Source organism: Bactrocera neohumeralis, chromosome 3, assembly GCF_024586455.1.
Source record: "Bactrocera neohumeralis isolate Rockhampton chromosome 3, APGP_CSIRO_Bneo_wtdbg2-racon-allhic-juicebox.fasta_v2, whole genome shotgun sequence".
Classification (NCBI taxonomy): Eukaryota; Metazoa; Arthropoda; class Insecta; order Diptera; family Tephritidae; genus Bactrocera; species Bactrocera neohumeralis.
In genome coordinates, this window is record NC_065920.1 from 12,297,230 (window position 1) to 12,322,614 (window position 25,385).

Sequence of the window (25,385 nt, forward strand, 5' to 3'; positions counted from 1 at the left end):
ACCAATTTATATTTTCAATATCTCTATATTCCTCTTTTACAGCAATTATTCACGATATTGAACCAACAGAACGTCCACCATCCTGTGTACCATCGCCTTGCGGTCCAAATTCAAAATGTCAAATTGTCGGTGGTAGTCCGGCTTGCTCTTGTCTACAAGATTTCATCGGCGCGCCACCAAACTGTCGTCCAGAGTGTGTACTCAACTCTGAATGCGGTCCAACTGAAGCTTGCATCAATCAAAAGTGCCGAGATCCATGTCCAGGCTCATGTGGCTTTGAAGCCAAATGTCATGTCCTCAATCATGTACCAATTTGCAATTGTATTGACGGTTACAACGGCGATCCATTTATACGTTGCAGTCCCATACCACCAGTAACGGAAACACCAAAAACACCAAACGATCCTTGCGATCCAAATCCGTGCGGACCAAATGCAGATTGCTTCAATGGCGAATGCCGCTGTCAAGACAATTATCAAGGCAATCCCTATGATGGCTGCCGTCCGGAATGTACACTTTCTGCTGATTGTGCACGCGATAAAGCTTGCATGCGTAACAAATGTGTGGACCCATGTCCTGGCACCTGTGGCATTAATGCCGTTTGTGAAGTACTCAACCATATACCAATTTGTTCATGTGTTTCTGACTACGAGGGTGATCCGTTTAGTAGCTGCAAGCCTAAAGTTGTAATTGAACGGCCAGAACAGGTTTGTTCACCATCACCATGCGGCGCCAACAGTCAGTGTCGCGATATCAACGGTCATGCTGTGTGCTCTTGTTTAGATGGATACATCGGCAGCCCACCACAATGTCGCCCTGAATGTGTAGTGTCTAGTGAGTGCTCAGCACTGCAAGCTTGTGTTAACAAAAAGTGTACTGATCCATGTGCGGGCTCTTGCGGCATTGACGCACGTTGTGAAGTCATCAATCATAGCCCAATTTGTGGTTGCCCGCCCGGTAAAACTGGCGATCCATTCAAACGTTGTCTAGATTTACCACCACCTGAACCACCGAGAGAACGAGATCCAGGCACACCACGTGATCCTTGCGTACCATCGCCATGCGGTCCCAATTCCATTTGCAAGGCTAGTGCTAGCGGACCTTCATGCCAGTGCTTGCCAGAGTTCTTCGGCTCACCACCAAATTGTCGCCCTGAGTGCATAATCAACCCAGATTGTCCATCCAGTCAAGCATGTATCAACAATAAATGCCGTGATCCATGTCCAGGTTCTTGCGGAACCAATGCTGAATGTCGCGTTATTAGTCATACTGTTTCCTGCTCATGTCCCACCGGCTTTGCGGGTAATGCTTTCGTACAATGCATCCCAGCTATTGAAGAGCCTGTCAAACCATGCGAACCCTCGCCATGCGGTCCTAATGCCGAATGTATTGAGCGAAACGGAGCAGCTTCATGCAAATGTATTGACGATTATCAAGGCAATCCTTACGACGGTTGTCGACCCGAATGTGTACTCAGCTCCGACTGCCCAACAGATAAGGCTTGCATACGCAACAAATGTAAAGATCCTTGTCCTGGCATATGTGGCTCCAATGCGCAATGCTATGCCGTTAATCATGTTCCGAACTGTGTTTGTAATGATGGTTACACTGGCGATCCATTCTCCAACTGTCAACGCCAAGTTACGCCAATTCCGCCACCACCACAAGGCAATCCATGTCAACCATCGCCTTGTGGACCGAACAGCAAATGTCGCGTATCGAATAGCCTTGCTGTCTGTTCTTGTTTGGATACATTTATTGGTGCACCACCAAATTGTAAACCAGAATGCACAGTCAACACAGAATGTCCACAAAACAAGGCATGCCATAACTTTAGATGCGCCAATCCTTGTGCTGGCACATGCGGCGTGGATGCAAAATGTGAAGTCATCAATCACAATCCGATTTGCAGTTGTCCACTAGATATGACTGGCGATCCATTCTCGCGTTGCTATCCAGCACCACTACCCGCACCGAAAGACGAGCCTAAGACACCAAAGAATCCATGCTTCCCATCACCGTGTGGCTTATACGCGGAGTGTCGTGCCATTGGCGATCAGCCATCTTGTTCATGCCTGTCAAATTACATTGGTGTGCCACCAAATTGCCGACCCGAATGTGTCGTCAACACAGATTGCCCATCGGACAGATCTTGCATAGCAGAGAAATGCCGTAATCCATGCGAAGGCACGTGTGGCATCAACTCCGAGTGCCGTATACAAAATCATCTAGCCATCTGCACTTGCCGCACTGGCTACACCGGCGATCCATTCTCACAATGCGTAGAAATCATCGAAGTCAAGACACCGCCCACAGTTTCAACGGATCCTTGTGATCTGCAACCATGTGGCGCCAACGCTGAATGCGACAATGGCATCTGCACTTGCATACGCGACTATCAAGGTGACCCGTACGTAGGATGTCGCCCCGAATGTACGCTCAGCACGGACTGTTCACCTAATCGTGCTTGTCTCAATAAGAAATGTGTCGATCCTTGTCCGGGCACTTGTGGCCAGAATGCTCAATGTGACGTTAGCAATCATATACCAATATGCAGCTGTGCAAAGGGTTACACCGGCGATCCGTTCATCAACTGTCATCCTGAGATACGTGAACCAACACCCAAAGATCCATGTCAACCAAATCCGTGCGGCCCGAACAGTATTTGTCAAACAACCGCACAAGGTGCTGTCTGCGCCTGTCAGCCAGGCATGTTGGGCTCACCACCCACCTGCAAGCCAGAATGTATAGTCAGCTCCGAGTGTTCACTACAAACCGCATGCATACAAAAGAAATGTGTCGATCCATGTCCAGGCGCATGTGGTCAATTCGCCAGATGTCAAGTAATCAATCATAATCCGATTTGCACATGCAATGCTGGCTATACTGGCGATCCGTTTACACGTTGTTACGAAGAAGAACGTCTCGTTGAGCCACCTACAAATCCTTGCGTACCATCACCATGTGGCCCGAACTCGGAATGTAAGATTGTCGGCGATAGTCCCGCCTGCTCATGTGCGGTCAGCTTTTTGGGAAAACCACCAAATTGTCGCCCAGAATGTACCATCAATCCGGAATGTTCGCCTTCGAAGGCATGTATACGTCAGAAATGTGAAGACCCATGTGTGGGTTCGTGTGGCTTCAACGCGCGTTGCAATGTGGCCAATCATATGCCGATTTGCACTTGTGAAGTGGGATATACTGGTGATCCGTTCACCGGCTGCCAGCCTGTACAAGGTAGGACCACTTTTGTTTCATTCATTTATATGTCAGTACGACAGGCGCAACCGTTTGATTTTATTAACATTGTTATAGCTATATTTTTAAAGCACAAGCCAAACAAATATGCCATTTAACTTGCAGAACTGGGCGCTTTTATTAAAACGAAATATATTACCATTATATTCACGCGCAAAATAACGGTTGATACCTGAATGGAGCATTCTGTTTGTGAGACTTTCGCTTAATAATAAAGATAGTTTACTTAAATCATTTCACATTCGCGAAAAAATTTGTTAAAAAATCTTTTAATTGAGCGATTTCAGTATTTAATTAGATTAAAAAAAAAATTTTGTATTTAATAAGATTTTATAAACCTTTTATTCGTGTGATAATAAGCCATTCTTAAATGTTTTTGTTTTTTTTGGTTTATCGAAAGTCTCTCGCTCAGAACTACCCATCCATATTGCTTACACGAATTAGAACAGATCATTTTTATATGTTTTGTATGTACGTACATATATGTGTGTACTTGCACCGTTAGCAATTACACTGAGAAAATTTATTGAAAATTTTGACACCGATCTCACTTACACCAAAGAATTTTGTTTGTTCTTAATTTGTTTTAAAGTGGTTAGTCATAATAAATCAAAAATAATACTTTGTTTTAAAATAAAATTTAATTTAGTTCCTAAAATATTTAAATATTTGCGAAGTTAACCGTTTTCAGTTTGGTTACGAAGTTCTCGAAAAACAACTAGGGTATCAACAAGTCGTGGCGTCAGCCAGAATATTTGAAAAAAGCTGTAAGTCACTCTCTCAATATGTTCTCTTATTTTCTTCAATATTTTTGATTTTGCCAAGAACTTAGAATACCAAAAAATTAAGTGCTTTTAGATTTAGGTGTGCTTTTTCATAAACTCTACTAGACAATAGAATAGTATAAGGGTTATGTACGTACGTGGAATCCTTTAATTTCTATTACCCGAAAATTTCTCCTACTAAAGCTGCTTTAGAGTGCACAATTAATTGCTAGAATTTTTATTTAAAACTCACCTATCCAAACAAGGTTAGATCGCCAACCAGACAGTCTTTCGCCGGATGAAATCCGGTTAAATTTTGATAACCGAAATTGTAATAATTGTCGTTTAATTTGTCAAACAGCCTGCTTACTGCAGTGGAAGCTTTTTGATGATCAGTTTCTCTAATAATATTAACTTTTGAATACTTCTATAATCCAAGTTACTACTTTCAGCTGAAAACTATCAGCTTTTAGCTCCTTTTCAGAGCCTCTCAATCTCTAAAAGCTGTCAAAAGTATAGTATATTCGTGAATTTCGCGTATATTGTAGAAGATGTCGTCAACAAATATCATGAATATGTTAAGTGGAAGGGTTTTGAGGCCAAAGTAAGGTCATAATCTTTGTCGAACATTCACGGTAGTAAATCTGACATGGAAGTACTATGAGATACAAAATACCAAAGCAGGAGGGTTTAAATATATATAAACTGTCTTGATATAATAACAAAATCAGTAGCCAACCGACTCTAGGCCTTTCCCTTTCTCTAAAGTGAACCATTGTCATGACAGTGGACTTCAAAAGACCTGGTTCTATACCCGCACAAAATCTATTTCAAACCTTCTTACTCCCCATGGGCAAAATTCATTTCTATACTGCAATAATAATTACAGCAATAGTAGGTCTGTCTCATATGAGTAATACCCTGGTATTTTAAGTTTGCCACGATTTTTGTAACACCCAGAATGGAACGTCGGAGACCCTTTAAAATATTTATATAGATGATCAGCCTGACGAGCTGAATCGATTTAGCTAAGTCCGTATATATGTATATACGCCAACTAGTCCCTCAGTTTTTGAGATATGGATCTGAAATTTCGAACCTTCTTGGATAGAAATAAGTTATTTATTTTGTGGAACTTGCTAATAAACTCTGAACTATCAGAATCAAGCACTTGTATAGATAACTTTTTATTTGAAGGACATATCTTCAGAAACTTTTAACTTTTTAGATATGTTGTTTCGACGTCATCCAACGGTAGACCCAGGAAACGTGCTGTTTCGACGACGTCTAACCAAACGGAGAAAGGTGTCAGATGAGTAGGGTTAGCTGGACATATATTTGATTTACAGTCAGGGTCTACTCTGGCTAAGTAGGAGTTTAACCTGTTATAATATCTAGAACGAAGCAGCGCAAGGGTCACTCGGCAACTCCAGCTCTTAGTCTGCAATGGGTGGTGATTTAACTTCAAGGGGTTTTTTGTATTTGTGAAGGGTTTATAGTTTCGGCAGCCGAAGTTAAATTTATTTAAGTTTTTTTTTTGTTTTAGATGGAACTTGAAGTGATGGTATAATTGAAGATACATATGGTTATTTTTGAAAGAACTCCCTTTAAGTATTTGTTTTGTTGGACAATAAAAATACCATTATCTCAAACTGTTAGATTTACATTTAAATGTTGCCATCTGTGCTAAAATCGGTTAATCTTCCCATACTTATTTTCAGTTAAAAACTAAAAATGCTGATTAGGGGTAGCTTCGCAAAAAAATTTATAGAAAATGTTATTAGGAGAACAAAATTATAAAAACATTATTACAAAAAAAAGTAGTTATTTAAAAAAAATTATAAAAAAATATAATTTAAAAAATTTAAATTAAAAAATTCAGTTAAGAGCTAAAAATACAGTTATAGGATCACTTAGTAAAAAAAGAACTAGTCTTCCCATTCTTAGCATCACTTAAAAGCTAAAACTGCTGTTTAGGGGTAACTTCGCAAAAAAAAAATAATAGAAAATGTTTTTAGAAAAAAAATTATTAAAAAGAATTATTAAAGAAATTATTTAAAAAATATTTAAGAAAAAAAATAAAAATAAAAATTATTTTAAAAATTTAAATGAATTTAAAAAAAGCATTTTTTTAATTATTTGTAAAAATTTGTTTTACACACTTTTGTGTCTGTTTGTATGTATTCCTGTTACGCACGGCAAAATGTATGTTTTTAATATAATTATTTAATGTTCATTTGTCATTTGAGCACCACAAATGTTGAATGTTCAAGAAACGCGCGCGCACAGCAACTGTTCTGATTTGTACCACATTTTTACACCAACAAATAAAAATCATGTTTTTTACACTGTCAAACACGTTGCATTGCAATACAAGCAAAATATCAATTCATGCAAATATTTATATGTATGTATGTATGTGTCACGTGTTACTACTCACCACACACGCCAGCAACGCAGCGGCAAAATGCAGATTTCAACAGGCGCAAATCTCGTACGAACTGTCCGAATTTGTTTCGTCTTTGAAAGTGTGTGACAGCTGTAAAAGACATTGTTTTTACAATTATTAAAATTTTTATTACTATATATTTATTAAACAATGCTTTTATAAATGAAATAAAAATGCCTTTAATATTATTGCTTATTTATACACGGTGCCAACTTGCTAAACGCCTTACTCGCCTCAAACAAAATCGACAAAAAGGAAAATCACGCCTTGCCTCATATAATTTGCCAACTGCTTACCATTATATGCCTTAACCCCGCCTTATTTAGTTTTTAAGCCCATTGGAATTATTTATATGCTTTGTTATTGCAATTATATATTGTTTTTGTTGCTGGAAGCATGAAACCAATTAATGAAATGCTTTTTAAACAAGAAAAACAAAACTGCTAAGTAGTCGCCCCTGAATTGCAAAAACCCCCAAAAATGTTAAAAACAAAACCAAAACAAAATGAAACACAAAATTTTACCGCAAACTAAGAAAAGTGCTTATTTTAACCCCAAACTAAAACGTAAGCTATACAAAATTGGCTGACCCTAATACCCACACACACCTGATACACTTACAATATAAGAAATAGCATACCCACCTACTAAGTCTGTCAACGCCGTCGAATACTGCATTGTTTGTACAACATTGTTGTTGTGTTTTATTTTTGTTTTGTCTTGCCTACCACCCTAACCCAAGCTAACCTAATTTTGTTGTTGCAAAAAACTCAACGGCCCCAAAATTGTTTGTTGTTGTCTGCTCAACGTCGCTTTTACTCAACGCTGGATAACTGCATTTCTAACACCCTTTTATAACCAGTCTAACTGTATAAGCTAGTATAAGTATGTCAAGCTTTATCTAATATGCATTCAAAATTATTTAAAGAAGCGAATTTTTAATAAAAATATATCCGAAATTGGAAACTAAACACAAATGCGTTTTATTGCAAAAACAAATTATTAAATAAATATTTATAAAGTAAACAAGCGAATTTCGAACTCGAAATTTGCATTACACGCCGCTAAAATACACGCGCACATTCATACGCACTCATACACGTACGCATTTTTAACCAAAAACAAACACAAATAATAGTAATATTATAACCAAAAGAAAAAAAAAAATTAACCAAAAGCAAAAAAAAAAAAATTAACCAAAAGGAAAAAAATTAACAAAAACACCAAAAAAAGTTTTACTAGCAATAAAACTGCACGCAGCCGCAGTGTTGCCCCATACACACGCATAACTGTTATTTTGTTAAGTTTAACCGTTAAACGCACATGCAACTGTTTGTTTGTATGTGTGAGCGCACCGCTAAACGTTGTCTAACAATCGTACTTTTTAACTATAGCAACTAAGTTAACCGTTAAACGTAATCACCGTTAATGTAAACGTAACAGTGTAACAGTATTAACGCCCACCACATGCAATTTGTTGTTGTCGCAGTAGTGTATGTGTGTGCTGGCAAATATGCAAATTTATCTAACGTGCTCTAATCTCACCGCTGTCGTTGAACGCAAGCAAAAGTTAAAAAACAAACTAATAAAACAAAAACACAAAATTTGGCTGTGGAAATGGAAAAAAAGTAAAAATCGGCAACAGCGCAAAATGCTGCTCAACTCCCACGCAAAAGGTGTGTTGACTTTACTAATGACATATTTTACAAAGCACACATGTCAAACCTTGCTAATACAACTTTTTCGACTCTCTTTTTCTCTTCAACTCTCTTTCTCTCCAACACAGAGCGTATCGTACACGAACAAGTTACACCGTGCGAGCCGAATCCTTGCGGCTCGAATGCAATTTGTCGCGATCGTAACGGCATTGGCTCGTGTCAATGTCTACCCGACTACTTTGGCGATCCGTATCAATCGTGTCGACCCGAATGTGTACGCAATTCAGATTGTCCGACACAGCAGGCGTGCACACAACAGAAATGCCGCGATCCATGTCCGGGCACATGTGGCACGAACGCTGAATGCAGCGTCACGAATCATGTGCCGACATGTATGTGCCGCATCGGTTATACGGGCGATCCGTATCGTTATTGTCATGTGGAGCCGCCAGCACGTAAGCAACATAATGCACGCTGCGTACCCGAAAATACAATTTACTGATTTACTTTTTGTCCTTTTTTTGTTTATTCCTTGCTACATTCCAACTGCCGTTTAAATAGCGATACGTCAAGAGCCACCTACAAACCCTTGTCAACCTTCACCTTGCGGTCCGAATTCACAGTGTCGCGAACTTAATGGTCAGGCGGTGTGTTCATGTTTGGAACGTTATATCGGCGTACCGCCAAATTGTCGTCCGGAATGTGTGCTTAGCACTGAATGTGCCTATGATAAGGCATGCATCAATCAACGTTGTCAGGATCCTTGTCCCGGCACTTGTGGCACGAATGCAGAATGCCGCGTGCGCAATCATAGTCCGTTGTGTCAGTGCCGCAACGGTTTTACCGGTGATGCTTTCACACGTTGTTATCCCATACCACGTAAGCGTTAATGCAACCTACTGCCGTTAGTATGGTCCTACTGATTTTTGTTTTCCTTGCATTAGCTGCCCCACCAGCCATTTCACACGTCGAGCGCGATCCTTGTGTACCCTCGCCCTGCGGTCCGTATAGTGAGTGTCGCAACATCAACGGCGTACCATCCTGTTCCTGTCTGCAGAGTTATATTGGCGCGCCACCAAATTGTCATCCGGAGTGTACCATCAGCGCTGAGTGTCCTTCGAATAGAGCTTGCATACGTGAAAAATGTATCGATCCTTGTCCGGGCTCTTGCGGCTTTTCCGCAGAGTGTAGTGTTGTCAATCATACACCGATTTGCACATGTCCCAATGGTTATACGGGCGATCCATTCAGCAACTGCCGTCCCTTACCACCAGAACCTATTATCAGTAAGCACGATTTCGCAGCGCAGTTCATAAAACATTCGCCTTACAAACTACTGTCTATTTTCTTAGATGAACCTGTCGATCCATGTCATCCTTCGCCGTGTGGCGCAAATGCTCAATGCAACAATGGCATTTGTACTTGTCTGCCAGAATATCATGGTGATCCGTACACAGGCTGTCGTCCAGAATGTGTCTTGAATACGGACTGTCCACGTGATAAGGCGTGCTTGCGCAGCAAATGTGCTAATCCATGTCCAGGCACTTGTGGCGAAAACGCCATTTGTGATGTTATAAACCATATACCTATGTGCAGATGCCCCGATGGTACTGTCGGAAGTGCATTCATTCGTTGTAGTCCGGCGCCAAGTAAGCTCTCATACACAAGTGTTTAATTTCTTCGCGATATTAATTGTAATTGTTTATTGCTAGAAATCGTAAATACAAACCCTTGCCATCCTTCGCCGTGTGGACCAAACTCACAATGTCGTGAGGTCAACCAACAAGCAGTTTGTTCTTGTCTGCCAAACTTCATAGGTAGTCCACCAACTTGCCGTCCTGAGTGTGTATCGAATTCCGATTGTGCACCTACACAGGCTTGCCTTAATCAAAAATGTGGTGATCCATGCCCTGGTACTTGCGGTATCGGTGCCAAATGTACTGTTGTCAATCACAGCCCATTCTGCACGTGTCCACCTCGTTTCAGCGGTAATCCGTTCATTCGCTGTCAACCGATAAGTAAGAAATTCATCGTAAAAACATCGTTTTCCGAGAAGTTACAATTTTCTTTTATATTTTTGTATAGTTGAACCACCACGCGACGTTGTGCCAACAGATCCTTGTCGTCCATCACCATGCGGACCATATGCTCAGTGTCGCCCCATTGGCGAAGCGCCATCGTGCTCATGTCTTGAATCTTATATAGGTCGTCCACCTAATTGTCGTCCAGAATGTGTCACGAGCTCTGATTGTGCCAGCAGCTTGGCTTGTATAAATCAGAAATGTGTTGATCCATGTCCGGGTCGTTGTGGCGTCAATGCGGAATGCCGTGTGGTTAGCCATGCAGTACAATGTACTTGTGTGGTCGGCTATACTGGCGATCCGTTTGTGCAATGTAATCTACCACCCGAGCGAGATGCGGTCGAGGTACGCACACCCTGCAGTCCGAGCCCATGTGGCCCCAATGCAGTTTGTCGCGAACGTAATGGCGCTGGTTCATGCGCTTGTTTGCCTGAATATTTCGGTAACCCCTACGAGGGTTGTCGGCCCGAATGCGTAATGAATTCCGACTGCCCATCGAATAAGGCATGCCAACAGCAGAAGTGCCAGGATCCTTGTCCGGGTACTTGTGGTCAGAATGCCGATTGCCAAGTTGTCAATCATTTGCCTTCTTGTACATGCATTACGGGCTACACGGGTGATCCATATCGCGTGTGCACTCGACCAATTGAACGTAAGAATCTTTCGTCTTTTAAATAAGTATTTGTTATGCAACAATTCTAACTATTTGATTTGCCTTTGTGGTAATATAGCTTTACGTACGGAATACGTAAACCCATGTCAACCATCGCCATGCGGACCAAACTCTCAATGTCGCGAATCAAATGATGTGGCTGTGTGCTCTTGTCTACCAGAATTTATTGGTACACCACCCGCTTGTCGTCCCGAGTGCACAATTTCGTCAGAATGCGCCACAGATAGGGCTTGCATCAATCAGAAGTGCGTAGATCCATGCGCTGCTGACCCCTGTGGCAGCAATGCTCAATGTCGCGTTAGGAATCATAGTCCAATTTGTACTTGCAATAATGGATTTACCGGCGATGCATTCACCAGATGTTATCCTATACCACGTGAGCTATTCCACATGTTACAACCCGAACTTATTCACAATGAGAGTATGTTTATATTTATTTTAGCGCCACCAATCGAAATTGAACGCGAAGAGATTCGTGACCCTTGCCTTCCATCGCCCTGTGGTCCTAATGCAGAATGTCGCAATGTAAACGGGGTACCATCATGTTCTTGTTTAGCTACTTTTATTGGTCAGCCACCCAACTGTCGTCCAGAATGCACCATCAACTCAGAATGTCCAAGTCAACAGGCTTGCATCAATCAGAAATGTCGCGATCCCTGCCCGGGTGCTTGTGGTCTAAATACAGTTTGTCGTGTAATGAACCATACGCCAACTTGTCTGTGCATAGACGACTATGTTGGAAATCCATTTATCAACTGCAGCCCCAAACCACCAGAACGTAAGACTTCATTGAAATATAATTATGCTGAGAACACAATAGTGACTTATACAAATACATATATGCTTTCACAACAGCAACTCAACCACCAGTACGTGATGATCCATGTGTGCCATCACCATGTGGACCCAATGCCCAATGTAACAATGGACAATGCACATGTATTCCTGAATACCAAGGTGATCCTTACGTAGGCTGTCGTCCGGAATGTGTACTTAATTCAGATTGTGCTCGTGATCGCGCTTGCGTGCGCAATAAATGTATCGACCCTTGTCCCGGAACTTGCGGAACCAACGCTATTTGTATTGTCAATAGCCACGTGCCCATGTGTCACTGTCCGGACAATATGTCGGGCAACGCCTTCTTTGAGTGTCGCGTAATTGAAAGTAAATTTAATTTATCTATCTCTTTTCCCGAACGTTTTCTCAACTGTTATATTCGCCCAATAGAACCAGTTCCAATAAATCCTTGTCAACCATCACCGTGTGGCCCTAACAGTCAATGCCGCGAACTTCAAAATGTAGGCGTGTGCTCCTGCTTACCGGACTTCATTGGTAGTCCACCACAGTGTAGACCGGAATGTACAACGAACTCTGATTGTCCGCCGGATCAGGCATGTCAGAACTCTAAGTGCCGCGATCCTTGTCCTGGAACCTGTGGCTTTAATGCAGTTTGCAACGTTGTCAATCATAATCCATTCTGTACTTGTCGCGCGCAAATGACAGGAAATCCATTTGTGCGTTGCCAGGAAATAAGTAAGCTGAGCTCATTCTCAAATATAAGTATTTTCCTAACTTGCTGGTTTTTAAAAAATAGTTGCTCCAATACGTGATGCTACACCCGCCAATCCTTGTGTGCCCTCGCCTTGCGGACCTAATTCCGAATGTCGCGTTTCAGGTGACTCCCCGTCATGTTCATGTTTGCCAGATTTTACAGGATCACCACCAAATTGTCGCCCTGAATGTGTTTCAAATTCAGAATGCCCATCTACACAAGCATGTATAAATCAAAAATGCAAAGATCCCTGTCCTGGACTGTGTGGCTCAAATGCCAATTGTCGTGTCTTCAGTCACACACCCATGTGTCTCTGTCAAGAAGGCTTTACTGGAGATCCATTTTCACAATGTAACCCAGTACGAGCAGAACCGATCGAAGTATTGCGACCATGCAATCCCAGTCCATGCGGTATCAATGCTAAATGTGAAGAACGCGACAACGCAGGTTCTTGCCAATGCTTACCAGAGTACTTCGGTAACCCATACGAAGGTTGTCGTCCAGAATGTGTCCTGAACTCAGATTGTCCATCGAATAAAGCTTGTCAAAATCAGAAATGCGCTGATCCTTGTCCCGGCACTTGTGGTACAAATGCAGTATGTCAAGTAATAAATCATTTACCTTCCTGCGAATGCTATCCCGGCTACAATGGTGATCCTTATCGCCTCTGCCAAATAGTACAAGAAGAACGTAAGCCTTTTTTGAAGTTAATTGCCGAAACAGTGTTTCTTCAAATCCAATTCATATTTATAGCTCCCAAAGTATACGTTAATCCCTGTCAACCTTCGCCTTGTGGTCCAAACTCAAAATGTCGCGAAGTAAACGGTCAAGGAGTATGTTCTTGTTTGCCAGAGTATGTCGGTAGTCCACCAGCATGTCGACCTGAATGTACATCCAGCTCTGAATGTGCTACTGAAAAAGCTTGTATCAATCGCAAATGTGTAGATCCCTGTCCGGGCGTCTGTGGACAGAATGCAGAGTGTCGCGTAAGAAACCACAGCCCTATCTGCACATGTAACAATGGATTCACCGGCGACGCCTTCGTACGTTGCTTCCGAATTATAAGTAAGATTACAACATTTAACCCTTCAACAATGAAAATGTTTTCACGTCACCGAATTATTCTTCACTAGCACCGGTTTCATCACCACCGCCACAACGTCAACCACAAGATCCTTGCGTGCCATCACCGTGTGGACCAAACTCACAGTGCCGCGATATTAACGGCTCACCATCATGCTCCTGCCTACCAAATTTCCTTGGTGCTCCACCCACTTGCCGTCCGGAATGTAGTCTGAACTCAGAGTGTCCAAGCCATCAAGCCTGTATAAATCAGAAATGTCGAGACCCATGTCCAGGTTCTTGTGGCATTAGCGCATTGTGCAATGTGATTAGTCACACACCAATTTGTACATGCCAAACCGGTTACACTGGTAATCCGTTCACTGTCTGCAATCCGTTACCACCGCCAAGAAGTAAGTCAGTAGTTAGATTAAAAGGTGCCTTTAGTAAAACCCGTATTTTTTGTGCAGTTGAAGTTGTACCTCAAGACGACCCATGTATACCCTCACCATGCGGCCCTAACGCAAAATGTAACAATGGTCAGTGTACATGTATACCCGAATATAATGGAGATCCTTACACAGGCTGTAGGCCAGAATGTGTATTGCATACCGATTGCGCTAGAGATCGCTCTTGTGTACGACACAAATGTGTTGATCCTTGTCCAGGAACCTGCGCTTCTAATGCCATCTGCGAAGTCATGAATCATATACCAATTTGTCGCTGTCCCGACGGCATGGAAGGCAACGCTTTCGTACAATGCTCACCTATACCGAGTAAGATTAGAAAAGTTTGCGTCGTTTCAGTATTCCTTCATGTTCATAATTTTGCAGAATTGGATGTACCACAAAATCCTTGCCAGCCCTCGCCTTGCGGTCCAAATAGTCAGTGCCGTGAGGTAAACCAACAAGCTGTGTGCTCTTGCATTGCATCCTTTGTCGGTAGTCCACCGTTTTGTAGGCCGGAATGCACAATCAATTCCGAGTGTCCGCTTAATCAAGGTTGTCTCAATCAAAGATGTTCCGATCCGTGTCCTGGCGTTTGTGGCAACAATGCCCTTTGTCATGTTGCCAATCATATACCGTTCTGCCGTTGTCCAGACAGATATTCTGGCAATCCGTTTGTTAGTTGTCAACCGATTTTAGACACACCCGAACCACGTCCACCGAGTCAACCTTGTGTTCCATCGCCATGTGGTCCATACTCGGAATGCCGCGCTGTTGGCGACACGCCTTCGTGTACTTGCTTAGCTGACTATATCGGTGCGCCTCCAAATTGTCGACCAGAATGCGTAACCAGCTCAGAATGCAACACCAATTTAGCGTGTATTAATCAAAAATGCAAAGATCCTTGCCCAGGTTTATGTGGCAACAGCGCTTTGTGTCGTGTGCTTTCACACACTCCAAGCTGTTATTGTCCAGCCGGCTTTGAAGGAGATCCATTCATACAATGTGTGGAAAGCAAGATACCGCAATTGGATCACATCGATCCTTGCAATCCAAGTCCATGCGGTCCAAATGCACGATGCATGCAACGTAATGACGCTGGTTCATGCCAATGCCTTCCGGAATACTTTGGAAATCCTTACGAAGGCTGTAGACCCGAATGTATGTTGAATTCCGATTGTGCTTCCAATATGGCTTGTCAAAATATGAAATGTCGCGATCCTTGTCCGGGCACTTGTGGACAGAATGCCATTTGTTCAGTACTAAATCATGTGCCAACCTGTAATTGTGTACCTGGCTATAGTGGCGATCCATATCGTTCTTGCCAAGTGGAGAAACAACGTAAGCCAAATATCATATGTGTGAATGTAGTGAAGTTAATTTTACAAAATTTCTCTAAAACAGCTATCAAGGAATATGTCAATCCATGCCAGCCATCACCTTGTGGTCCCAACTCGCAGTGTCGAGAAATTAACGAACAAGCTGTGTGCTCTTGTTTACCCGAATACATTGGCAGTCCACCACTTTGCCGACCCGAGTGCACCATCTCGACTGAGTGTGCATTCGACAAAGCCTGTATCAATCAGAAATGCGCAGATCCTTGCCCGGGCACATGCGGGCAGAGTGCCAATTGTCGCGTACATAATCATAGTCCAATCTGTTCTTGCCGTGCAGGTTTTACAGGAGATGCCTTTTCACGTTGTTTCGCTATACCACGTAAGCTTAGACCAATTTCAGTAGCGCGAAAAATGTTATCAATGTATTTGTCATTGTAGCCACACCACCTACACCCGTACAACGCCAACCCGTCGATCCTTGTGTTCCTTCACCATGTGGTCCGAATTCACAGTGCCGTCGCGTTGGAGAATCACCTTCATGTTCGTGTTTACCTAGTTATATTGGCGCTCCACCGAATTGTCGTCCAGAATGCACCATTAATGCTGAATGTCCAAGCAGTCAGGCGTGTATCAATGAAAAATGTCGCGATCCTTGTCCCGGCTCATGTGGTTTGGGCGCTATCTGTAATGTTATAAATCATACTCCAAGCTGTGTTTGCCCTACTGGATATACTGGAGATCCTTTCACTTACTGTCTACCAGAGCCACCACCAAAACGTAAGAGTTTGGCAAGAAATTACCTCCAATGGTACTCTCCTAATTTCTATTCTATACTTAATTCAGCTGTTGTCAAAGATGATCCGTGCAATCCTTCACCCTGCGGTTCAAATGCTCAATGCAACGATGGTATATGTACATGTATACCAGAATACCAGGGCGATCCATATACCGGATGTCGACCTGAATGTGTACTTAATACAGACTGTCCACGCGATCGCGCTTGCATACGAAATAAATGTGTTGATCCTTGCCCCGGCACTTGTGCATCAAATGCTTTGTGTAGCGTCATCAATCACATACCTATCTGCTCATGCCCGAACGGAATGTCTGGCAACGCTTTTATACAGTGCTCTCCGTTACCACGTAAATATCAATGAATTCATAACCGGTTGCACGAATGTTCCCCAAACTAATATTTTCCACTTTCAGCGCCAGTTAAAGTTAACCCTTGTCAGCCCTCACCTTGTGGTCCCAACTCACAGTGTCGCGAAGTAAATGAGCAAGCTGTTTGCTCTTGCATACCAGGCTTCATTGGCGCACCACCAACATGTCGACCGGAGTGTACTGCTAATCAGGAATGTCCAGCCAACTTGGCGTGCATAAATCAAAAATGTGTCGATCCTTGTCCTGGTAGTTGCGGACGGAATGCCCAGTGCAGTACCGTGAATCACAATCCTTTCTGCACGTGCATACCACATTACACTGGAAATCCATTTGTCGCTTGCCAACGTATCATAGAACAACCTCAATTGGATGACACACCAAGTGATCCTTGTCGTCCATCGCCTTGCGGTCCCAACTCAGAATGTCGCGCTATCGGCAACACGCCATCGTGCACTTGTCTTCCAAATTTCATTGGTTCCCCTCCTTACTGCAAGCCGGAATGCGTTTCAAATTCGGAATGCCCATCCACACAGGCATGCATTAATCAAAAATGCAAAGATCCCTGCCCAGGACTATGTGGTACTAGTGCTGAGTGTCACGTCGTATCACACACACCGCGTTGCAACTGTTTGCCTGGCTTTACTGGCGATCCATTCACAATTTGCCAGCCAATACGTATAGCCGCGCCGATTGAAGTGCTGAACCCATGTTCGCCGTCGCCTTGCGGTGCCAACGCAAATTGCCTCGAACGTAATGGAGCCGGCGCGTGTCAATGTTTACCGGAATACTTTGGCAATCCATACGAGGGTTGTCGACCGGAATGTGTTCTCAATTCGGACTGTCCCTCGAACAAGGCTTGTCAGAATCAAAAATGTCGGGATCCTTGCCCCGGTACCTGTGGACAGAATGCTGAATGTAATGTCGTCAACCATATACCGACTTGTAACTGCTTCGTTGGTTATACCGGGGATCCATATCGTTATTGTACAAGACCAGCAGAACGTAAGCTAAAAGATTTGAGTTTACTCATAACAAAATTGCACTATGAAGTGTGAGGGAACAATTTCTTTAAAAAATGGTATCGTAGAACTAATTTGTGCTTCTGCACTTTAGTTCTAGTGGTACTGTTTTTCTACAATTGCTTTCACCACCTTCGTATGTGCAGGTAGTTAGTTGTTCGTTTTTGTAGCCACTAACGTTCTAACTGGTTCATTTTCAATTTATTTACATATAACCACACAAATAACATATAGCCATTGTACAAGAGTACGTAAACCCATGCCAACCCAGTCCATGTGGACCGAATTCTCAGTGTCGTGAAGTAAACGGTCAAGCTGTGTGCTCATGTTTAAGTGAGTTTATAGGCGTACCACCTTCTTGTAGACCCGAGTGTACATCTAGTTCGGAGTGTACAAGTGATAAGGCGTGTATAAATCGAAAATGCGTTGACCCTTGTCCTGGTGTTTGCGGTCAAAGTGCGCTATGTCAAGTGCGCAATCATAGTCCAATTTGTTCCTGTCGTAGTGGTCTAACCGGTGATCCATTCGTGCGTTGTTACCCCTTACCACGTAAGCAAAGTGAAGTTATTCCTGGAGATGTACTATATCGTGATCAATATTTTCCTTTAGCGCCAACACCTCCTAAAGCCGTCGATGAATACCGTGATCCTTGCGTGCCATCACCATGTGGTCCATATGCCACTTGTCGTAACCAAAATAACGTGCCATCTTGTACATGCCAACCAAATTATATAGGCGCACCTCCCAATTGTCGTCCCGAGTGTACAGTTAACTCCGATTGTATCAGTAGCCAGGCATGTATAAATGAACGATGTCGCGATCCATGTCCGGGTGCATGCGGTGTAAATACGGTGTGCAGTGTCATAAACCACACACCGAACTGTGCATGCCAGCCCGGTTATATAGGCGACGCATTCATTGCTTGTCATCCAGCACCACCACCTCGTAAGCATAAATTCTCTTAAACGTCACAGCAACGTTCGTAATGTCAACTTATTTTTAGCACCACCTCAACAAGAACCTATTGATCCTTGCAATCCTAGCCCATGTGGACCCAACGCTATCTGCTCAGGTGATGGGCAATGTACGTGTATAGCTGAGTATCAGGGTGATCCCTATGTCTCGTGTAAACCAGAATGTATACTCAATACAGAGTGTCCACGTGATCGCGCCTGCATAAGACAGAAATGTGTTGATCCTTGTCCAGGCACATGTGGCTCAGAGGCCATATGTGAAGTCTTTAATCATGTGCCCATGTGCCGTTGTCCGGAACGTATGACCGGCAATGCATTTGTGCAATGTGTACCGGTTCAAAGTATGTTAATATTTGAAGTATATTTTAGACGCGTTCTAAATCATTTCAATATTTTTATCGTAGCTGATATTTACCGTAATCCTTGTCAACCATCGCCTTGTGGTCCGAACTCACAATGTCGCGAAGTGAACTCACAAGCTGTGTGCAGTTGTCTACCCAACTATCTAGGCAGTCCACCATCATGTCGCCCAGAATGTACCAGCAACTCTGATTGTCCACCAAACCGTGCTTGTCAAAATCAACGTTGCGTAGATCCATGTCCCGGTACATGTGGTTTGTATGCCAAATGCGCTGTTGTCAATCACAATCCTTTCTGTTCGTGCAATGAACGCTATACAGGCAATCCTTTTGTACAATGTCGTCCTATAAGTGAGTTCCACACCCATTTTAAAAGATCTTCAGTTTCTGAGTTTTGTCCTCTTTCTAAACCATAGTTGAACCTGTGCGTGATGTTACACCAGTCAACCCATGTCAACCATCACCTTGTGGACCGAATAGTCGCTGCCAACCTGTGGGTGAATCGCCATCGTGTTCTTGCCTTGAAAACTTCTACGGTCAACCACCCAACTGTCGTCCCGAATGTGTGACAAACTCGGAATGTTCGTCAAACAATGTTTGTCGAAATAATCGCTGTGTGGATCCATGTCCTGGACTTTGTGGCAACAATGCGCTCTGTCGTGTTATAAGTCACTCAGCAATGTGTTACTGTGAGAACGACTACACCGGTGATCCATTCGTACAGTGTACCTTGATTGTACGTGCACCAACCGAAGTTGTCGATCCTTGCAATCCGAATCCGTGCGGTTCATTCGCCGAATGCTTGCAGCAAAATGGTGTAGGCTCATGTAAATGTCTTGATGAATATTTCGGAAACCCCTACGAAGGGTGCCGTCCTGAATGTGTGCTGAATACCGATTGTCCATCCAACAAGGCGTGTATCAATCAGAAATGTCGCGATCCTTGCCCCGGTACATGTGGTTTGAATGCTGAATGTTACACCAGAAATCATCTACCTACCTGCTCTTGCTTATACGGCTTTGTAGGTGATCCATATCGTTATTGCGCCGTTGAAGAGAAACGTAAGCAAAATTTGTTTGACTCGCCAATTATTTCAAATTCACAATTTGAAAATATTCATCAAAATTTTTAGCCATAGTACAAGAATATGTCAACCCTTGTCAACCATCGCCATGCGGTCCAAATAGTCAGTGTCGCGAAGTGAATAGTCAAGCAGTGTGCTCTTGTCTGCCAGAATTTATTGGCACTCCACCGGCGTGTAGGCCCGAATGTACTATAAGTACTGAGTGTAACTTCGACAAAGCCTGTATCAATCAAAAATGTGCCGATCCATGTCCAGGTGTTTGTGGTACCGGAGCCCAGTGTCAAGTGCGCAACCACGCACCATTGTGTTCTTGTCAGCTTGGTTATACTGGTGATCCGTTTACCCGTTGTTATCCCATACCTCGTGAGTTTGTTTTACATCACGAAATGCTTTCTGTTTATAATCGTTCTGTTACTTGCACAGCGCCACCACCGACATCTGTCGCCGAACCAATACGAGATCCCTGCTTGCCTTCACCTTGTGGCCCCAACTCTCAGTGCAGAAATGTCAACGGTCAAGCCTCATGCTCTTGTTTACCCAATTTCTTTGGCGCACCACCAAATTGTCGTCCAGAGTGTGTCACCAACTCGGAGTGTTCATCTAACTTGGCATGTATTAATAACCGTTGCACTGATCCGTGTCCAGGTTCTTGCGCGTACAATGCTCAATGCAGTGTGATAAATCACATACCCATATGTTCTTGTCCAAAGGATTATGTAGGCGATCCATTTGTTAGTTGTCAACCAGCACCACCACGTAAGATCAATAAAATTCTAGTTAAATTGAATTTGAAATCTCTCATTACACCATCAATTGTGCCAACAGCTCAACCACCAGTGAAAGATGATCCTTGTAATCCATCACCTTGTGGCCCTAACGCCGTCTGTAACGATGGCCAATGCAGCTGTATACCTGAATATCAAGGCGACCCCTTCGTTGGCTGTCGTCCGGAGTGTACTTTGAATTCTGAATGTCCACACGATAAGGCTTGTATTAGAAATAAATGTGTGGATCCATGTCCGGGTACTTGTGGTGTCAATGCTATTTGCGAAGTGCTAAATCATGTGCCCATGTGCCGTTGTCCAGATGGCATGTCCGGAAATGCGTTCTACCAATGTGATCCAATACCACGTAAATATTATTTGTTCACCGAAACGATTGTTCAACGCCTAAGTTTTTCTCCTCTTTCTCTCCCTCTCAAAAGCTAAACTTGTCTCCAATCCATGTGAACCATCACCGTGCGGTCCGAATAGCCGCTGTCGCGTTGTCAACCAAAATGCTGTTTGTTCTTGCATCGAAGGTTTCATCGGTAATCCACCTACATGTCGTCCAGAGTGTGTCCGTAATTCTGATTGTGGTCCACAAATGGCCTGTCAGAACCAAAAGTGTGTCGATCCTTGTCCTGGAGCTTGTGGTTTTAATGCTATTTGTAAAGTGACAAATCATGCGCCTATCTGTACATGTCCGGTGCGTCATACTGGAAATCCATTTGTGGCCTGCCAACCCATAAGTAAATATATAATCTTTCTCAGAGCTTAGCTTTAGTTTTAACTACTCCGCGGTTTTTCTTTAGTTGAACCACCGATACGCTTACAAGAACCAAAGGATCCTTGCTACCCATCACCTTGCGGTCCGAATTCGCAATGTCGCGCTGTCGGTGATGCTCCATCATGCTCCTGTTTACCAGAATTTGTTGGCTCACCACCTAACTGTCGACCGGAATGTGTTACGAATAGTGAATGCAGCCAAGACAAGGCATGCATTAATCAAAAATGTGTTGATCCTTGCCCTGGCTTATGTGGACAGAATGCTCAATGTCGTGTAATCAGTCATACAGCTATGTGCCTTTGTACGCCTGGTTTTACAGGCGATCCCTTTACGGCCTGCTTACCAGAGCCAGTGAAACAAGATGAAATCATATCGCCTTGTGAACCAAATCCATGTGGTGTTAACGCAGAGTGTCGCCAAGTGAACAACGCCGGTTCTTGTCAGTGTTTGCCCGACTACTTTGGCAACCCTTATGATGGCTGTCGTCCAGAATGTGTCACGAACTCGGACTGTCCGCTTGATAAATCTTGTCAGAATCAGAAATGCCGTGATCCTTGTCCGGGTGTGTGCGCGCTAAATGCTATTTGTCGCGTAATAAATCACTTGCCATCTTGTAATTGTCTTGATGGCTTCATAGGTGATCCGTACACTTATTGTCAATTACCAGTGAAACGTGAGTTAACCATTTCTTATCACAAGACAGCAAATCAAAGTAGCATTGCAATTATTACAGCAATTATGAAAGAGTATGTTAATCCTTGTCAACCATCGCCCTGCGGACCGAACTCACAATGTCGCGAAGTGAACAATCAAGCGGTGTGTTCATGTCTGCCTGCTTTTGTTGGCACACCACCAGCATGTCGACCCGAGTGTACCACAAGCGCTGAATGTTCCTTAGATAAGGCGTGCATCAACCAGAAATGTCAGAATCCTTGCCCTGGCACATGCGGTTCCAATGCGGAATGTAACGTACGTAATCACTCACCTTTCTGTACTTGTTTGAATGGATATACAGGAAATGCCTTCACGCGCTGTCACCCAATACCACGTAAGCTTATGTCACATGAACGCGTTTCCCAAAATCATAATACATTTCATTCTGTAGCACCGCCTCCAGCTGCAACACCACCTGAACCTGTACGAAATCCATGTGTGCCCTCGCCTTGTGGACAGTTTGCTGAATGTCGCGATATCAACGGTAGTCCGTCTTGCTCATGTCTACCTACTTATATAGGTAGTCCACCTAACTGTCGACCAGAATGTACAAGAAATTCGGATTGCGCCAGCTCACAAGCTTGTATTAATCAAAAATGTCGCGATCCTTGCCCAGGCGCGTGTGGTTTTAACGCAAATTGTCATGTTATTAATCACACACCGATTTGTCAGTGCGCGTCAGGCTTGATTGGAGATCCATTTGTCTCTTGCCAAGCGCCGCCACCGCCACCTCCTAAACTGGCAGAGGACCCATGCAATCCCTCGCCTTGTGGTCCAAATACTGTGTGTCGCGATGGTCAGTGCGAATGTATACCGGAGTATCAAGGTAATCCATTGATTGGTTGTCGCCCAGAATGTGTTTTGAACACAGACTGTTCTTCGGACAAGGCATGTATACGTCAAAAATGTATGGATCCTTGTCCGGGCACGTGTGCCTCGAACGCCATTTGTGAAGTGCACAACCACATACCAATGTGTCATTGTCCAGAAGGTATGACCGGTAATGCATTCGCTCTGTGCCAACCTATACCTACGCCAGTGCAGACAAATCCATGCCAACCATCGCCATGTGGTCCAAACTCACAGTGTCGCGTGATAAATCAACAAGCTGTGTGTTCTTGCTTACCTGAATTTATTGGTGCGCCACCATCTTGTCGTCCCGAATGTACCAGCAATGCAGAATGTGCCCTTAATCGCGCCTGTTTGCAGCAGAAATGTGTCGATCCTTGTCCTGGAGTATGCGGCGTCAATGCCGAGTGCACGGTCATCAATCACTCGCCGATTTGTCGCTGCACCAATTCTTACACTGGCAATCCGTTCGTTGCATGCAGTCCTATTCGAAGTAAAACACATTTAAATATTTCAACCAAGCAGGTTTTTTATCACCTACATCCTTTTACAGTTGTTCCTCAATTGGATGTTGTACCTAAAGATCCTTGTCGTCCCTCGCCGTGCGGACCGAATGCTGAGTGTCGCGCTGTAGGCGACAGCCCATCATGTTCATGTCTCAAAAACTTTATTGGTGCACCACCAAACTGCCGTCCTGAATGTGTAACAAATTCCGAGTGTCCACTGTCACAAGCTTGCATTAATCAACGTTGCCAAGATCCCTGTCCGGGTGTTTGCGGCTCAAACGCCGATTGTCATGTCATTAATCATACACCAATGTGTGTGTGTACAAGCGGTTATACTGGAGATCCATTCAACCATTGCGACGTCATACGCGATGTACCGCAAGAAGTACTCAACCCTTGTCAACCAAGTCCTTGCGGAACCAACACGGAATGTATCGTACGCAACGGCGCAGGCGCTTGTCAATGCCTACCCGAATATCAAGGCAACCCATATGAGGGTTGTCGTCCTGAATGTGTTGTAAACTCTGATTGTCCAACGAACAAAGCTTGCCTACAGAACAAATGTAAGGATCCCTGCCCAGGCACTTGCGGACAGAATGCAATTTGTTATGTACGCAATCATTTGCCAACTTGCAACTGTTTAACTGGTTATTCAGGTGATCCTTACAGCTACTGTACGGTATTGACAGAACGTAAGCATCAAAAATAATCAATTATTTATGAAACAGCGTCCTTAAGTATATATTTTTGCGTAAATTTAGCTAAATTAGACGTGGTAAACCCATGTCAGCCTTCACCATGTGGACCAAATTCACAATGCAAGGAAGTCAAGCAACAAGCGGTCTGCTCCTGTCTACCAACATTCATCGGCACTCCACCAGACTGCCGCCCCGAATGTACCATATCCAGCGAATGTGCGCTTGATAAGGCATGTGTCAATCAAAAATGCGTCGATCCGTGCCCCGGCGTGTGTGGACTTAACGCCGAATGCCGCGTGCATAACCATAACCCACTTTGCACGTGTCGAAACCGTTACACCGGCGATGCCTTTACTAGATGCTATCCTATACCACGTAAGAAGCACAGTTGTCGGGTATAAAAACACATTTGTCAAGCACAACCTTATTTTTATAGCACCACCGCCCGTGCCCGTAATTAGAGAGGAATACCGCGATCCATGCGTACCATCACCTTGCGGTGCTAATGCTGTATGTCGTAACGTCAATGGTCAGGCCTCGTGTACTTGTCTGCCCAACTACTTAGGTGCACCACCCAACTGCCGACCCGAGTGTTCAATCAATGCCGAGTGCTCACCACACTTGGCGTGTATAAATGAAAAATGTCGCGACCCTTGCCCGGGATCTTGTGGTTTCTCTGCGATTTGTAGTGTCATTAATCACACGCCGATATGTACCTGCCCAGCTGATTATACAGGTGATCCGTTCACTAGCTGTATGCCTAAGCCACCTGAGCCCCAACGTATGTTCTCAGTATTTTTGTTATTGGTAAAATATTAACTTTACTTTTCTTAGTGCCTTTACAAGACCCATGTAATCCGTCCCCCTGCGGTAGTAATGCCATATGTAATAACGGCGTATGCTCCTGCTTGCCTGAGTACCAAGGAAACGCTTATTCCGGTTGTCGACCAGAATGTGTACTCAATACTGAGTGCCCACGTGACAAAGCTTGTATAAGAAACAAATGCGTTGACCCTTGCCCAGGCACATGTGGTGTGGGAGCCATATGTGATGTGTTTAATCATATACCAATGTGTCGTTGCCCTGATGGTATGTCGGGCAACGCTTTCATTCAATGCTCTGTACTACAAAGTAGGTTTCAAAATTTACGTTGCTTCACATTCCCAATACAAAATTCATATATTTGCTCT

The 25,385-nt window shown here is 43.6% G+C and overlaps 1 protein-coding gene across 1 annotated transcript in view; it reads left to right on the forward strand.

The window, feature by feature from the left end:
* LOC126753594 (uncharacterized) overlaps positions 1 to 25,385 on the forward strand; it is a 203,521-nt gene that overhangs the window by 159,923 nt on the left and 18,213 nt on the right. The window contains 33 exon segments of the mRNA XM_050465148.1: positions 43 to 3,237; positions 8,258 to 8,584; positions 8,691 to 9,008; positions 9,074 to 9,415; positions 9,482 to 9,778; positions 9,842 to 10,147; positions 10,215 to 10,862; positions 10,942 to 11,259; positions 11,326 to 11,661; positions 11,739 to 12,047; positions 12,111 to 12,416; positions 12,478 to 13,125; positions 13,189 to 13,500; positions 13,569 to 14,273; positions 14,331 to 15,284; positions 15,348 to 15,659; positions 15,719 to 16,057; positions 16,124 to 16,423; positions 16,490 to 17,446; positions 17,698 to 18,408; positions 18,467 to 18,778; positions 18,842 to 19,147; positions 19,213 to 19,857; positions 19,929 to 20,243; positions 20,304 to 20,636; positions 20,706 to 21,011; positions 21,085 to 21,390; positions 21,454 to 22,101; positions 22,162 to 23,484; positions 23,545 to 24,189; positions 24,259 to 24,570; positions 24,632 to 24,976; positions 25,030 to 25,326. Of these exon segments, the coding sequence (XP_050321105.1) occupies positions 43 to 3,237; positions 8,258 to 8,584; positions 8,691 to 9,008; positions 9,074 to 9,415; positions 9,482 to 9,778; positions 9,842 to 10,147; positions 10,215 to 10,862; positions 10,942 to 11,259; positions 11,326 to 11,661; positions 11,739 to 12,047; positions 12,111 to 12,416; positions 12,478 to 13,125; positions 13,189 to 13,500; positions 13,569 to 14,273; positions 14,331 to 15,284; positions 15,348 to 15,659; positions 15,719 to 16,057; positions 16,124 to 16,423; positions 16,490 to 17,446; positions 17,698 to 18,408; positions 18,467 to 18,778; positions 18,842 to 19,147; positions 19,213 to 19,857; positions 19,929 to 20,243; positions 20,304 to 20,636; positions 20,706 to 21,011; positions 21,085 to 21,390; positions 21,454 to 22,101; positions 22,162 to 23,484; positions 23,545 to 24,189; positions 24,259 to 24,570; positions 24,632 to 24,976; positions 25,030 to 25,326 (18,033 nt within the window).